General features: G+C 47.9%; 1 protein-coding gene across 1 annotated transcript in view; it reads right to left on the reverse strand.

Moving 5' to 3' along the window:
* Positions 1 to 1,324: 1,324 nt before the first annotated feature.
* Positions 1,325 to 17,844, reverse strand: part of RASSF4 (Ras association domain family member 4) — a 436,165-nt gene continuing 419,645 nt past the window's right edge. Inside the window, exon 12 of the mRNA XM_082268429.1 lies at positions 1,325 to 1,701. Coding sequence (XP_082124555.1) covers positions 1,632 to 1,701 — 70 coding nt within the window. The 3' untranslated portion in view covers positions 1,325 to 1,631. The remainder of the gene's footprint in view (positions 1,702 to 17,844) is intronic.

The raw sequence follows: 17,844 nt of genomic DNA on the forward strand, positions 1-17,844 counted from the left end.
CACTCTGCAAGTGCAGTTGCTCCAGATCTCAGTATATGAGGTAAAGCGTCACTTTGCAAAGAATAGCCAATCACATGCAAGGAAAAAAAAAACAAAACAGCATTTTTTGCTTGCACGTGATTGGAAGTCAGCAGAGCTCTTCCTCATTTACTAAGCTCTGGAGCAATTGCGCTTGCAGAGTGCAACTGCACTTTGCAAGGTTCACAGTCTATTTTCCTTTGGTAAATAAACTCCAGTGTGTTAGAGCAACATGCCACATCACTGATCGCTGCACTGCATGCCCCCGGGGCGTGCACAAGCAGCTTTTTCTGCTGGACATCATATGACGTTTAGTCAGGATAATGGGACCTCCACCCAGCCGTCATACTGCTACAGGCCGTGCGGGATGTGGTTAAAGATTGGGATTTTGATTCAGGAGTTATTGGGGGGGGGGGGGGGGGGTTCATTTGCTTTGGGAGGTACATTTTTGTTAGATGTTCACTAGCACTTCTAGGTTTTTTTTTCTGCAAGGTTTCCCTTACAAAAGTGGTCTTTTGTTAAAGGGGTGGTATTCTCAGTTTACATGCTGCAGAACGCTGCAAGCAGGCAGGTATGAGTATTTTATTGCATGGGAGACTTTGCGTGATAAATAACCTGCCAGCTTGCAAGTTTTAGGAAAATGCCTTCAGTTCCATGTTAAGTAAAATAACATTTGAAAACCTGCAAAAAGGTTAACCTCTTGCTGTCCAGGTAACCCATACACACATCCTGTACATCTGCATCCATAGGTGGCATAGGTTTCTGTAAGGGAGCAGGCGGGACAATGGTTAGGTGAGCAGCCAGACTTTTCAACCAACAGGCCATTATAGCTCAGTTAATTGGATGCCGGGTTTAGTTGAGAAGGGGATAATTAAGGTGGTTCTAAAGTCTATTTTTCTCATTTCTCGTATTCTCTGCATTAGGGGAAACAATCTACTACTATCTGCTACTCTCTCCCTCCCATCCCTAAACACTCACCTGTTTTCCCAGCTGCAGCACCATTCCTATCACTTTCTCGTCGCACAGGAGATACTGAGAGCAGCAGAAGCCATAGGCTTCTGCTGCTGTCAGTCAAACTCCTGTGGGGAGGGCATAGCTTGTGTTTATGGACTTCCAACAGCCCAGCTCAGGACCGTGTATGCATGGGTGCCCCCATAGAATACCGGGAAGCACCTGGAGGTAAGAGGAGTGGAAAGCGCCAGCAGAGGACTACCAAAGAAGAGGTAAGGAACCGATCTGTGCAATATTGTAAGTATAACCTATTTTTTAATTTTAAGGAAAAAAAAATCTTAAATATCACTTTAAGTTGAAGATGAAAGTATACATTTTTACTTTCCTGAACACAGATGTGTGATGCATGACTAGTCTGAAGATAATCCTGGTATTATATCAGTATTGAGGCAGCTGTGATCAGTATATCCTGAGTATCCTGAGAAAAACTAAAAGACTCAGACTGCATGTTTTGTCAAAGTAAAAAGTTGAAAATAGTTCATGTAGTTATATGTAAACATACAACTGTAATTTAGAAGGTGAAAAGTTTCTGAGCTGTAAGGTCCATGGTATGGTAGCTATAACATCCAACGTTCTTCGTATTCTCATCTCTTGTGCTTTCTTCATGCGTAGCTCTCATAGCTTGTTAGTTCTTCTAACCTTTGTAACATCATCAAGCGGAGTGCATTGTACCTATGGAAGAGAAATATCCTGTGAGTTTTTAGACGGTAACTATTCTTTGTGTGCCAATTATGTTAACCACCATCAATGTCTTAGTAAAAAAATGTACCTGCCCTGAGCAAATAAATACATGAAAAAAAAAAAATTAACTCTTAGGTCGGCCATACATGGTTCGAATCTCGGCCAGTTCAGCAGGAAACGGCCGAGATCGGAACCATTAGTAGGCAGGCTGAATGTACAAACTTGATTGATCAACTTGAGAACAACCTGCCTGTCTGATTTGCTTGCGATTATCACTAGCAGCTGCTATAGCCGCTAGCAATAATCAGTCTTCTCCCACCGGGAGAGGACAAATGCTGATTCCCCTTTCAGCATGGTCTGTTTTGATGGGGGAATCGTGCAAATTTCTTTCCGACAATCACCAAATTTGCACCGTGAATGGTCAGCCTTAGCAGGGCTGTCCAAATAATAGTCAGATAATAGCCAATAATGCTCCCAATTTCAAGCATCCTTTGCAAGAACTGACCTGTTTCTGTTTTGTGATACCAAAAGTCTCCATCGGCCTGATCTGCTATTATACACAAAGAGAAGTTACAAATTGTTGGAAATCCTCTAAGCAAGCTGCTGTTACATATAGCAAAAAAGTATCATGCGTGTGTTGCTCTCATGGTTGGGTAAGAATCCAGTTTAGAAATAGAACTTTGAGATTACAGCGGAGTTCCACCCATTTTTTTAAAGCCCAATTACTGCCACGCCCATACTGAATGCTATAATAAATGGCAATACATTTTTTTTTCTTTGTAAATACCTTTTTAGCACTTTTCTTCTGCAGCACTTCCGGCTGCAGCCGCCTAGGCGATTACGTCACTAGGCGATTTGCAAGGGCTCCTGGAATAGCGGCGTCATGTATCCAAGGAGTCCTTGCGAATCGCCTAGTGATGAAATCTTGCGTTATTTCCAGACCGGAAATGATGCGCACGGGAGGACCGGAATGTCCTTATTGGCATGTTGCTATAGCAATGGGGTGGGACCTTCCGCTGATGCCGCCATTGCTATGGCAACTTGTCGGGGAGAGAGCCACTCAGTGGCTTCACTGCACAGGCGGGAGATCGAGAGGTGCATGCTGGGTAGCCAGCTGCACCAAATCCCGGAAATACACAGGAACTGGCTTCAGATGCCCACATCCTTGATTGCCACAGCCTGATTCCCAGATCAAGTAAAATATTACAGATTTACAAGTAACAAGTGTGAGGAAAGTTATGCTAATATCCAAATAATATAATACAAGTACTAAGAATCACAGGGGTGCTTTTATCAAAACATTGCTTAGGAGACTGGAGCTCCGCTTTAAAGTCTGAATATCAGAAGCCTGATCAACTTCTGTCACCACGTTGTCTTTGAAAAACATGGTGCCTCCTGTAAGGTGGCAGGTTCCAGGGGTCTGAAGGTGATTAGGTGGTTTTATAGGTGTTCACTATAATCCCCACACAGACTTTGGAAATACAGAGAGAAGGTAGTAAGTTTGGAGTAGACCAATTATTTATCCCTGTTCTCAATTAGTGGTGGTGGACCTCCCTACTGCTGTTCCTATCAAAGCCTCCGATGCTGCAAGTACAATGCAAACACTCCATTGGTGATTTATTAATTGACTGAGTAGGGAATAATGAACCTGTGCCATGGTTAGTATCTATATAGACACCCTTTGTTTAAGTCCCCAGCAAAATATATATATATATAACTTAATAGGGATTTTTGACTTACCATAAAATCCTTTTTTACAGTACATTAATGGGCACAGGATTAGTAATTTGGGTACATAGGTTTATACTGCCATTTACAGAAGAATTGGACACTGGCAACAAAAGCAATAATAAGAGTTATCATAAGACAGGGTTGGGACCTCTGTCTGTCACGGTAAGTCAAAAAGCCTATTTTCTTAATTGTACATTAAGGAACACACGATGAGCAATGCAAGTACATAGGAATGTCCAAAAGCAGCCCTACTGAGAGGTGGGCAACACAACAAACAACCTGCCAACAGGTCCACATAAATCTTGGTAATACTGGAGGTTAGATGAAGCTCACAGAAGTGCCTGAAGGGCTAACTCCAAAGCTGGCATCAGAGGAGGCCTGATCATTAACCTGGTAAACTTGGAGAACAAGTGAACGGAAGACCAGATGGATACCTTGAAATCTGAGAACAGATATCTGATACTGAAAAGCCCAAGAGGCAATAACCTATTTAGTGGAGTGTGCCTAGGCAGTAAAAGTTTGAACCTTGTCCTTAAGCCTATAGGTTTAAATAATTAGCTGTTTAAAGGATTAGTTTACCTTTAAAGGCAGAATTTCACTTTTTATAATAAACAGAATATTTTCTAATGACATTTCTAGCCCAGCTACCCCAATGTGCTTTCCTCTCCCTTTGTTTATAGAAGGTTTTGAAATCTCGCCTATTTGGATTTTTTTTAATGGTTTTCAGATTCCATCACTTCCTGTAGATCATGTCCTAACATTCACTTGTGGTCAATACTAAAAGACGTCACCCCCTGGTAAGGACAGTCGGTGTGGTGTGCCTGAACCGACGTAAGGGGGGTAGCCTGTAAATAAAGAGGGCACCCCCAAGGGAAAGAGGTAGAGAAAAAAGGGTGAAGGAGGGTGGGGTGATGATCCGAGGCAGCAGGCCGGTCAAGGGGAGGGGCGGCGCTATAAAGCCCGCTAGCTCCTCCCACAAATACCGGCCTGCGGCCGCATACTTGTGGTCAATACTAAAAGACGTCACCCCCTGGTAAGGACAGTCGGTGTGGTGTGCCTGAACCGACGTAAGGGGGGTAGCCTGTAAATAAAGAGGGCAAAAAGAGTAAGCAAAACAACACACTTTATTCAAAATATCTAGGACACAAGCTTGCGAAAAGCCAATCTCAATTCCCTCTCTGGGTGCGGTATATACACTTGGAAGGCGTCCGACTCCCACCTACCAAGCCTTTTAATGATATGGCCTGGCGTATTATTCCCTGAAGCAGCCGTAGCCGCTCCTATCCGGAAGGAATGGCCAGAGTGCGCTGCCGGGTCCCACCCCAGTCTGATGCAAAGAGAACGTATGTAAAAAATGAATTTGGACGTAGTGAGGGGAACGTCCAGGAGCGCAAAGAGCGGTGCATGGCTGGGACTGCTAAGGTCTGAGCCACGAAAACATCCAACACTCTGACCGGGCACCAAAAAATTCCCAGATGGGTAAAACGGGATGGTAACGGGGTGGCCCACCTGCCTGGTCTTGGTGCTCTGCAGAGTCAAAACATAATGATCCCCCCATTTGACGAGATCTCGCTTGAGGAGACACAACCGCCCCTCAGCTGCGGAAGCTACCGAAAACTCCCCGGGTCTGAGAAAACCGTAGAAAGCCAGATACATTGCCGCTTTGACCACAGCATTCGTGTATGGCTCAAAGGGTGACGTGTCCAGTAAGTTGGAGAGGGCCCTAAATTTCACCCCATCTATCGGCAGCCGCCTGATGGGGGAACGGTGATCCAACCTGCCAATGCCCTTCAGGAGGCTCTTCAGAGGATATGCCCGGAGGAAAGGCAAGGAGTTTGGATGGTGCGTCAGAACGTGGTGTTGAACACCCGCCAGATATAGTTTAATAGTACTGACAGATAGCTTGAGTTGGAGGTGGCAAAAAGCAGCGAAGGCGACCATGGTCTGCACTGACTGGTCAACCAACCCAAATTCCACTAAAAACCTTCGGAAGATGGTCAGGGCTCGGTCATAAGCCTTCCTGGTGTTGGATGACAGAGCCATACGGGCCAACTCCCGTCCATGCGCCATGATGCGGGCTAGTCCAGGAGCAGATCCTTGAACTCCGGGGTCCGCGTGGGACATCTGTCGGCCGTCGGGTGGAGAGTGAAGAAAACCTGCAATTTGGAGCGGGAAAGAGCGTCAGCGGCTAAGTTGGTATGACCCGGAATGTGCTCACAGAAAAGAAAAAACTGGTAAGTGGCAGCTACCAAGGTCAGCCTGCGGACCAGCCTCATAATAGTCAGGGACGATGAACGGCCTTTGTTGATGATATCACAAGCAGCCATGTTATCACTGAAACATTTGACTGCCTTCCCTGACCAGTACCTACCCCAGGTGACAGCAGCTGCCACAATAGGGTATAATTCAAACAGCGCTGAGGTCTCCCGGAAAGCAGGTAAGGCTAGAGACTCAGCCGGCCAACTATCCCTGAACCATGAATCCCCGAAGATGGCTGCGAACCCGGTACTGGCGGCCGCATCCGTCCAAAACACAGGGGACTGGGCAGAGATGGGCGGGATGAACATGGAGATACCGTTCCAGCTTTCCAGGAACTCAACCCACATACCCAGGTCCGCCCTGGCAGGGGGATCCAAGTGGGAGATGACACCCTCCGGAAGACCTGGCAACAGCCGCAGCAACCGAGAGATAAAGGACCTGCCCTGGGGGATGATACGCATGGCAAAGTTTAATGACCCGATCAAGGACTGCAACTCCTTCCTGGAAAAAGTCCCTAGTTCCAGGAACCTGCCTACCACCCCACGAATACGTTCAAGTTTGTCCACAGGGGGGCTGGACTGCATGGAGACAGAATCCAGGGTAATCCCCAAGAAATCCAGCCTGGTGACCGGACCGACCGTTTTGCCTGGTGACAGGGGAACCCCTAAGGTGGAAAATAAGGCCAAGGTACTATTTAGACTGACCGGCGTGCAGTTGCTATCCTCGACCAACAAAAAATCATCAAGGTAGTGCAACACCGAGGGGCACCTGGAGACATTCAGAAGGAGCCAGCAGAGCGTCTCAGCAAAGGTATCAAAAATCTTGGGGCTGCTTTTAGACCCAAAAGTCAGCCTGCAAGCGAAATAATATTTCTCCCTCCACTTTACACCGTGGATGTGCCATAAGGAGGGGTGAATAGGCAGCAGTTTGAAGGCATTGGCAATATCCGTTTTACTGAGCCAGGCAGCCCTGCCAGCCCCTAAAATGGCCTGGATGGCATTGTCCACGGTAGCATAGTGGAGTGAGAACTCGGCCGAAGGAATAAGGGAATTAAGGCTGGGGTTGGTGGAAGAATGAGGAGCCGACATGTCGATAATCAAGCGTTTTTTATTGGTGAATTTGCTTGTGGCAATACCGATCGGGTTGGTACGCCAAGAGGAGAAGGGGGGGGCCGGGAAGGGGCCTAACATGAACCCCTCCTGCACTTCCTTCTCAAGTGGTAGGTCTACCGACTCCGGGTCCTCCGTGGCCGACAGTAAATTGGGACATTCCAGAGTCCCCGTGGGAAGAGACACCAGCCCCGTGTGGAACCCACCCAAGAACCCCTGAATCAGATACTCCACCAGGTGTGGAGACGGATGAGCCTGCAGGTAAAACTCCAGCACCTCGACCTTGACCCCGGTTAGTCATTGTTTAGGGTACATCTTGGATGGACACATGGATTTCGTGTGAGCCCTGAAACAGATGGAGCAGACATGGAGCAGCCTGCAAGCACTGAAGCTGCACGCCCCCCCATTGAAATTATTGCAAACCTGGGCTTTACCTAAGAACACTATGGGACGACCCAGCTTATCCCTAAGGCCACGCTGCTCTGACCTGCCAGCCCCCCCCCTGGGACCCCGGCCGGGGAGGATACAGCCTCCATGGGGCAAAGGCTGGCAGAATGTGAAGTGGAGGAGCATGTGGCACAGGAGGGAGGTGCCAAGCCTGCGAAGTGCCTGCAGAAGAGCTCGGTATCCAGTAGACTCCAATCCACACGAACATTGAATTGAGCCAAGGCTGCCGCCGCCTTGGCCGAGACTGACTTATGAAAGTCGAAGAAGGTAAAACCCCCGTATTTGTGCCCTAAATCCACTATCTTATGCAAGTAGAGATCTAACTCTTCCCGCCGCTGCGGGTAAACGGAACACAAAACGTCCCTGTAGATGCCGAAGGCCAGGACAAACTCGGGGATAGTGAGCTTCTTATTAAGCCGGGGGTCCCTGGCCTTCATGACTACGGACAAATCACCGTAATTGTAGACCTTACTTTCGACCACGTCCTGGGAGGCAATGAGGAGAGCCACTAGGTTGACATCCTTCCCCTCCAAGATATCCTTGCGGAGAGCCGCGGGGACCAAGTGGGCCGGGGTGATAATAGGAGAAACCGTGGAAGAAGGCAAGATGGGAACTGGGGGCCTACCCTGATCACAAGCAGGAACTGGGGTTGGGACCGGCAAGGAAGGAGGGGGGCCCCCTTGGGCCGGACTGGCGTCCTCCAGCTTAGTCAGTCTATCGCCGATGGACTGTAGGGAAGATAGGATGGAGTCCAGGGTTCCCTGTATGGCAGATGAACAGCCCTGCGAGCTGGTGCCCAGTCCCGGATCTTCTGGATGTTCCATCATCAATCTGAACAGCTCCGCTTTTCTTGCAGTGGCCGGGAACGAGATACCCTTCTGGCGTAGGACCGCCGAGATTTTTGGAATAGTCCAAGACCCGTAAGAGCCCAGCGGAGAAGGAACCCGACGACCCCTGGGGGTACCGGACCTGACAGGGGTGCTGATCCTGGCAGGCGTGGAGGGGGAGGAAAATCCATCTTCCAGGGTGGCTCCTTGAGGCCCGCTGTAGAAGGAAACAGAAAAAAGTAGAACGCCCAAGACCGATTAACGACCGTAACGTATAGGAGAACCACTGGCTGGCTAGCTAGAGCCCAGAGGCGAAAAACTTAACTACCCCGTGACAGGTGAGGCCCTGCTAGATGCCAAGCGGCCGGTGAGAGGCTCTACCTATGATTTGGGCGAGGGGCGTGAGCCACAGACGTGGTGGCGGGAAAGATGGCCTCTCGGTGACAGTAAAAGAATCAAAACGTGTGGCCGTGACAGGTGAGGCCCTAACTATAAACCCCATGAGAAGGGTGGAGCGAGGCGCTAGCTTTGGTTTGGCCCGTGGGGCGAAATAATCTCCGACGAGATTGGGAGGTTGGCCTCGCGGGACAGGCTACGAAGGGGGGGGGGGTCTAAGGCCAGCGCCTGAACCCTAACAGCCAGTTGACTTGCCCTACAAGGGGGGGGGGGCAATACATAACAGAACCATACAGCTGAAATGTCGCAGAAAATGACAGTGACGACAAGAAAGACGGACAACATGAAAATGTGGAATGTGCGTGTAGGTGATGAAGCCGTGACGGAGCACGGGAACCAAAGCAACCGCAGGTGAAGCACATGAGGAGTGTAAGAGCCTGAAGAACCTGGAAGGGGCTGACCACCGGGCAACCAGACAAAGATGACTAAGTGTGGTGGGGGCAAATGACAGAAAGCCTACCAGTGTCTATGGGCGACGCCAGAGTAGCGTCTGTGAAGACTAAAAAATGAGTGGAGCCGTGAGGTACACAAGGAACCTGAACCTGAAGTAGTACCTGATGCCGGTATTGAAGGACATGGTGAGAACCTGAAGGAAAAAGGTAAATGGTCAACAAATAGGGGGGGGTCACCCAGACCCCCCACTGGAGAACAACATAAGGAACCTAACAGAACATGCACCCCCTGCGAGCCATGAGACCCCCGCCCCCCCCCTCCCACCAACCCTCACATACCAACCCCCCCCCCCCTCCCTCTGAATGGACCGGGCCACCCCCCCCAAGCAAATGACAGCCGTGACAACCAGGAACAAAGCAGGGAACATGAATGGGGGGGACAAGCTGACGGAGGCTGAAATGAGAGTAGAGACACATAAATGTGAAGTAGCCGTGGCCTAGTGGAAAGGCAGGCAGTGTGTGCATGAGTCTGTGTATGGAGGTAGCCGTGGCCTTGCAGGAAGGCAGGCAGTGTGTGCAGGACCGTATGTGGAGAAAAAATAGCCGTGGCCTACAGGGAGGCAGGCAGTGTGTGCAGGAAGATGCTAACCCCCCCCCTCCCCCCCAAACCCTGCCATACCTGACCTCCTGCTGAACAGCAGGGAGAAAGCAGCGGAGCGGCCGACAGAAGCAGCAGAGCAGACGGTGGCCAAACGCAGGGGAGCCGGACAGGATATCAGCGGAGGGAGAGCCAGGCAACTTGTCAGAGGCTGCGCTGTGGAAGAGGAGCTCGGCGAGCAGCGCTTCCTGCTGCACGACCCGACCGGACGTCCGGTCCACGAGGAGAAACAGCGAGATCCGACGTCAGGTGATCACTGGAAACACCTGACCAGTGACGATCCGAGGCAGCAGGCCGGTCAAGGGGAGGGGCGGCGCTATAAAGCCCGCTAGCTCCTCCCACAAATACCAGCCTGCGGCCGCATACTTACTGTAGATCATATCCTAACATTCACTTCCTGTAGATCATGTCCTAACATTCACTTCCTGTAGATCATCTCCCAGCAGCATTCACTTCCATCTTGCATCACAGAAGAGGGTGTAAAAGGGCGTGTTCACCACTCTGCACCACACCTCTCTTATTAAAATACCACCATCCACCTACTTTCTGTACAATTTGATTGTAAAATTTCCTTTAAATCTACCATCATCTACATCAGGTAGATCTAATAGATCAGGTGGGTCTTCCTATTCCATAGTTCTGGTAAATCAAAAGGATAGTTTACAGAGATTGTACAATTGGATTGTATAATGTATGGCCATCTTTATACAAGTACATAGGAAGGAGTGGACAGAGACACTCAATTGTCAGGCCCAGTTCACATCTTCATGTAGCGGAAACCCACATTCCCGCATGTGTATTTTTTGGAGCATTTTCACTCGTCATACATAAGGCATCCCATTCACTTGAGCATCCTATGTGTGACAATCGCCCCAGAGAAGCATGGTGCATTTTTACAGCAGTTTCGTGAGTTTGCCACACTTGGGGTGCCTTTAACATGTAATGACAACACAAGCACAATGCACATTTGCAGCACTTCTGAAATGCATGGCAAAGCACACATTTTCTGTGCAGTTTGCCATACATTCGGAAATGCACAGATGTGAATGGAATGCATTAAGTGGGAGTGCACATTTTTTGTCTCATTTTTTCCATGACTTGCATAGCACAGCGTATTAATTTCAATGTGCTGCCAAACACGTGGCAAAGTACCTCATGGGACATTCTGGTGTGTTGCGGTTTGCACATTTTATACTGTGTGTTTTCACGTAGCAAAATGTGTGTTTTGCTTGTGTTGCTTTGGGATGCTGTTAACAATTGATTGCTGAAAGTGCGACTAGTTAATTTTAGGTATGTAAAGATGGTCATACACTATACAATTTAATTGTACAATCTCCTTTAGATTTACCAAAACTTTATAATAGGAGGACACACCATCTATCCAATCAGGTAGGTCCTTGTACTACATCAGGGGTGTCTACCATGTGGGCTGCATATGGCTCCAAGGAGTTTAGCATGCAGCATGGGCCCGTCTGGAGGCAGGTCCGGTGCTTCCACTAGGCAAACTAGGCAGCCGCCTAGGGCGCATTGCCATCTAGGGGCGCAGCCACGAGTCTGCACTCACTCTCCATCATAAATGATCCTTGTGAGCTGAGGAAAGGGGCGGCAGTGGGGGAGGAAGAAGGGACAGAGGAAGATGCCAGGTGTCTGGGGCAGTGGCAGAACTACCAGGCCCTGGCTTTCCACCATTGTTGGGCGAGCCCCAAGGGGCAGGAAAGGAGCCCACCGGAGTCCTAACTGCATAATGATCCTCTTCGTCTGGAGCTGAGCGGCCTAATCCCTGGGCGGGAAGTAAATCTCTAATCTGAGCTGGTGGGCAGCCATTCATTTCCCTGGGTCGGTATTAAGCAGGGAGTGGAGGAGAGCTGAACCTGAGCTGGAGCTCGGCACTGGAGGGCGGCACCTTTACTGGAGCAGAAATGACGAGGCAACAGAATGGTCAGAGGATGTTGGTGATGAAGAAGGTGCGGAGCTCTCTGACTGCTGCTTCTCCCTCCACCAGGAGCCGGTTGGAGCTGTGGTGAGCACTGTGGTCCAGGATAGGAGCGTCCTGGGAGAAGGAATAAGCAGGATCATGGTGAAGGAGGGCAGAGTGCAGGACACTCTCTTCATACTGCCCAGTACAGAACAGGGAATCAGGGTCCCTGGGTGTGACATGGAGTATCCCTGGTGTGAAAGAGAATTGCGGTCACCAGGTATACCATGGAGAATCGGAGTCACCAGGTGTGACATGGGGGAGAGGGGTCACAAGTGTAACAGGGGTTTGGGGTCACCAGGTGTGCCATGAGGAATTGGGATCCCTGGGTGTGCCATGGGGGATTGAGGTCCCCAGATGTGACATGGAGGAACATCAGGGTCCCCAGGTGTGACATGGAGGAACATCAGGGTCCCCAGGTGTGACATGGAAAAACATCAGGGTCTCCGGGTATGACATGGAGGAACATCAGGGACCCCTGATGTGACATAGAGGAACATTGGGATCACTGAGTATGACAGCATTACATGGAGGAATCATCAGATCAGGGTTTACTGGATATGACATAGAGCAGTTTTTAACCCCTTCCCTTTTTATTTATTTTTGTTTGGGGGGGGGGGGCACAAGTAGCTGATCTTGCCTAGGGCGTAAAACAGTCTAGCACCGGCCCTGTCTGGAGGGACACTGAGGAGCAGGCAAATGCCGGCATGGAGAGATGCCAGGGATGCTGTGCGAACATAGTTGATGGGTGTGTGCTAATGAGGTCACCTGGTAAACTCCTTCCTGTGTTTTACTGGTTTCTCTGTCCCAAATCTACATATCAGCAAGTAAAGAAGCTTTTTTAAGAAATACAGCAAGGGTTAGGGTAAAGTCTTGTTCTCAAAATCAAAGAAAGTTTTTTTTTTTCTGTAACTGAGGTACATTAATGGTATATTGGTAGATAGGGGAGCTGGAATTTAGAAAAAAAAGGTGATCTTATCCTTTAAGCCACCAAGAATGTTGGAACACAAGGCAGGTAGTTCTTTAAGCAAACCCTAAATAGTGACAAAAAGAGAATCAGTAGTCTGAACATGCTGAAAGAAGCTGAGAAATAAACATGAAATAAACCAAATCCACATAGCGCAGATAAATACTGGAACAGGACAGAGAGATGGAAGTAAAACCACCTTAGGTAGAAACGAGGCCCTAGGACTCAAGCCAACTTCTTCCTATTATAGGACAAGAAAGGATTCTCTACCATTTTATATCAGCCGCTAACTCAGAAATCACCTTGGTGTAGCAATAGCACGAAGGAAAAACACCCCCTGATCAATTTAAATTGTTAATTGCAGAGTTCAGATAGCAGCAAAAAGAAGCGTTGACATAGCATTTGGAAAGGAATAATACCCCTTGGGCCCACTAGAAGATGCAATCTAATAAGCTTACGATCAACCCAGATGCAAAAGGAGGATGGAGAGGTATATACTGGGTAGAACAGGGGGATCTGGGGGGAGGACCCTACGCATGGCGCGCATGTAGAGCTTGCGCTAGGAGCTTCAGGATCCCATCCTCCCATGTAGCAGGCTTGACATCTCCTAGCCACCCCCCCCCCCCCACCTAGCTCGGCAGAGTTCTTTCCCTTTTCCTGGCTGAGAAGAGCTGCATCTGGCTGGAGCAGTCAGCCCATCGGAAAGCAAGCCGGCAGCGCATCCGGGGGGTTTTCCGGGTGGTGCGGCATCAGCTGGTACACAGGGCCCAGGCAGTGAAGTGGCCATGACATCATGTAGACAGCAGAGGGTGGCTGAGGACAGGCGGAGTGAGCCGAGCGGTGGTTGCTGGAGCCCAAAGGCTTCCAAGGGCACCCCGGGCAGAACGGAGCAGTCACAGGAGAGCCGGATAAGGACTAAAAGGATGAGAGATCAGGGGTGAGACCGTTCTGGACACCCATAGACCTTACAGCTTCACTGGGGAGAGAAGTAAAAGCTGGGAGAACGAACTAGAACACCCCAAATCTTCTGGAGTCAATTATTCCCTCAATAGGAAGCCGATCTCCCTCCCAAGGTATATCAACCATACTTATGCAGACCCCTCAAACAAAGTGGTGAGTCCTGCTATCTCTTTTTTTTATCTCATTTTATTATGGCTGTGCAACGCTCCTGCGTTTTATGTATGATGTGGATTTACAGCTGCAGAAATATTCCACTTCAGTAGTCATGTAGAGAAACGCTGAGACACCAATCCCAACTCCCAAAGACTCATTATGTGTAAATACACACACTCAATAAGAAGTTCCTGGAGTGATCTATGTATATAGTAGTATAGAGGTGATAGGCTGAAGAGACAGGTTGAGTTGAGACGATAGGTGACAGACACTCGAGAGGAATGTTCTTGAGAATGAGATAGTAACAGGTGGGATGCAGATAGGTTAGCAATTATGTATGGTAGTAGATGATAGGATAGCAGATGACATACAGGAGAGACTAACCCAGTGCAAGAGCAGATGATAGTAGGCTCAAGAGCTAGCAATCTAGATAGTGCAGATGTAGTAACAGTCCTTAGTATGCAGAGCTAGACAGTGTAAGCTTTAGTATGAAGGTTATTGAGGTTTCTCCTGTGGGGTACTTATCACTAGTAGCAATGTAGCAGAGGAGAGGTTCGACAAGAGCGGATGATCCGGTAGCGGGATACAGGGATCAGTGCAGCGTGGTTCCGACAGCGAGGTATGCTTGCAAGCATGAGAGCTTCAAGACAGGTTAGCATCAAGGCACATCTAGGCACACAGCAGGTTGAACGAACACATGTGAGTGAGAGCTGGTGATTTAAATAGCTGTTCAGGCGCTCAGTGATGATGTCAGCACTCTTAAAGGGAAACACACCTATATGTGCTTCATCTATCTAGGTAGATGGAAAGAACCCGGAAATGATGTGATAGGAGGCACTGAGAGTGCCAGAACCTTACAGGCTGCAGACTTTGCTTCGCACTGACTGTTGATTTTGATCAGCCACCCTGAGGCCACAGAAGCACCACAGGGACTTGTGAGTTTAAGGGGGTTGAATAGTATACATACAGATATGAGCCGAAAAACAGCAAGAGGAGGAGTGACAGCAAAATCATCCAAAGTATGCTCAAGCCCTGGAACATTTAAATATATGACACCAGAAGATGGTCCAGAACAACAGGCCCTAGAGAAACAACAAGGAATCCGTGTAAGACAGACAGAGGTAAAAGAAAAAAAGAGGACAAAAAAGACCACCATCGGATACAAATATCATAGAGCAGTCAGGATTGGAGAAGGACTTAGAGAGTGACCCAGAGCTGGATCACACAGTACAACAAGGGGTAAATACTCAATTGCCGCTATGTTTGGAGCATTAAAAAAGTCCTTAAAAACAGAAATGATAAAATGACCTGGGCCACCAATGGTCACGTGTGGAAGACATGTAAAAAAGACAAGACAGTTACATACAAATAGTAAATGAGTCAAAAAAGGAGATGAAGGATCTTAAAACGGAAAGGAGAAATTTGGCACATAAATAGGAAGACCAAGAAAACCGGAACAGAAGAAAGGACCTGAGAATAAGAGGCCTACCCGAACCAACACATGGAGAAGACTTAATAGATAAAATGAGGATAATATTCAACCCACTACTGGACAGAGGAGAAGCCGAAAAGGATAAGAATAGAAAGAGTACACCGGGTTAGAAGACCAAAAGGTGCACCAGCAGAGGCCCCAAGAGACGTAATTATAAGATTCCAAAACAATGTAGAAAAAGCTCAAACCTGGGAGAGCTTGAAAAGAAAGACACCCATATGCTATGAAGCTGCCAATATCAAGATCTTTACAGATCTGTCACAGGATACATTAAGAAGGAGGAGATTATTGAAACCACTCTTGGAGTCGATGCAAAATCATGGAGTATGGTACATCTGGGGCTTTCCAGCATGTCTGGTAGGTCGGACGGAAGGTTGTATGGCAATATTAAAATTCCCAGAAGAACTGCAGGGCTTTTGTAAAAGACTAGAAATTCCCATACTAAAAGTACCAGGCTGGCCCGAAGATAAAACAGTCGATTTTTTATTAAAGAAGAAGAAGAACAGTGGCAACTGGCATTAAGGAAAATAAATTTAACTATAAAGATGAATAAAGGATGGGGCAGAGAGGAGGGCCAGGGGGGGGGGGGGTTTCTCTGGGTGGGGGAAGGGGTGGGAGGGGGGGAGAAAAGGAAGGTGTAAGGGATTTTAGGATGGGAAACCTATTTGGGCCCCGAACCTCTTCTCCCTAGTTAGGGAGAATGAGCTCAACGAGCGTACTGGATAGAACACCACCCAGAGGTATAGGAGTAGAGGGGCAAGGAGTATCTAAGAGGGACATATCAACTACTCCGGTGACCATCAGATGGTCAAATTTACATTGTGCTAAGTTTAGCAGCAGAAATGCTGGGGGAGGAGGGAAGGAGGTAACAGGGGTACAGGTGAGGAGGGAGGGGATGGGGTGGGGGAAGGGAGACATTGGGTTTGGGGGGGGGGGTGGGGGTAGTTAAGAAGAAGAAAATGAAGCGTAAATTGGTAAAATTACTCGTCAAAGTTTTTTTCCCTTCTGATCTTTGGTCCAAGTATACTTGTACAACCCTTAAGAGGCCCTGTTCCTGTACTCGGTATAGACTGAGGGTGGATTGGGGGTTTATGCTAGAAACAATGGAAGATAAGGATAAGAGCACTATATAGGAACCCGACTGCCTCAGTAAAATAAAATGGAAACCTCTCTCTTCCTTTTGTAATGTCCAATGGACAAAACAGGGGTGGCCACTCTCACCCCTGTTGTTTGCCCTGTTGCTGGAACCATTTTTAGCCACCATTCCGAATAATGTAGACATAGGGGGAGTAAAGGTGGGACTTTAGAAACGAAGTAGCAGCATTTGCCGACGACGTTCTGTTTTACACTACCAACCCTGGAATAACCCTCCCAAATGTAATAAAATGATTAAAATATGTGGAGCTGTCAAACTTCAAGATCAACCCAATAAAATCAGAAATCTTGAATATAGGGCTAAGCAACAGAGAAGAAATAGCGCTGCAGAAATAATTTCCATTCACATGGGCAAAATCAGAATTAAAAAACTTTGGGATAAACCTAACCCTATATTTAAAGAGCTTATACCATGCCAACTATATCTCTATACTAAATGAGATAAAAGCAGATACTAAAAAATTATCAATATGGCCCCTTTCATTGCTGGGACAAATAAACATGGTCAAGATGGTGATCCTACCCAAAATCTTATACAATTCCAAATGTTAGAAAAAGATATCCCACAGACATACTTTAAAGCGGAGTTCCAGCCTCAAAATCGAAAAAAATCGATTTTGGGCCATCCGCTTGCTGAGGGTCACCTGAAAAAGAAATGGATGCTCCCAATTTTTTTTTTGTTCACTTACCTTGTTTTAGAAGAAAATATACTTACCTTCCTTCCACTTCCTCCCTCTGCGGCCACGGCCCGCACCGTCATTTCCAGCTTGCGATGACTCCTTGGAGCTGAACGTCATCGCTCCCAGGAGTCAATGCGCCTGCACCAGCCCCGCTCGTCACTTCCAGTGCAGGCACGGCATTCCCTGCTAAACAGCTTCTCGGCATGCCCAGAAGCTGTGCAGGGATGCCGCGCCTCCACCAGAAGTGACAAGCGGGGCTGGCGCAGGGCATTCTGGGACTCCGACGTCAAAGAAGAGGAGGCAGAAGAGGACGCTCCGACTTCAGCTGTCCACACCTGAGATGGCAGCGCTGGAGAAGAAAATTTCAAGGTAAATATTTCTTCTAAAAGGTAAGTGCGACCCGGGACAGTTCAGAGGCTATCCATTGTGGAATGTACTAGCCCTGACTGTCCCGGGGGTATTTTTATCTAAAATTCACCCCCGAGGCCGGAACTCCGCTTTAAAACAGTTAAAACAATGATATTAAAGTTCATTTGACAGGAAAAGAAGCCAAGAATACATTATATGACACTAAGTAAAGGGAAATCACAAGGGGGGTTAGCAGCACCAGATTTTAAAAGATACTATAATGCAGTCATAATCTCACAAATGATAGAATGGACAAAAATAAATTCAGATAAAAGATGGGTTAAGCTACAAATCACATTAAGCAACATACAGTTAAATAATAATATTGGATTCCACCAAAATACAGACACACACACACACACACGAATATACGCATGAATTGACAAGAGTAGTTTATAAAATATGGGACATGATACACAGACAAGCTAAATGAGAATATAATTCTCCACTGCTATCACTGGAAGA

Source organism: Pelophylax lessonae (assembly GCF_965119305.1).
Source record: "Pelophylax lessonae genome assembly, chromosome: 9".
NCBI lineage: Eukaryota > Metazoa > Chordata > Amphibia > Anura > Ranidae > Pelophylax > Pelophylax lessonae.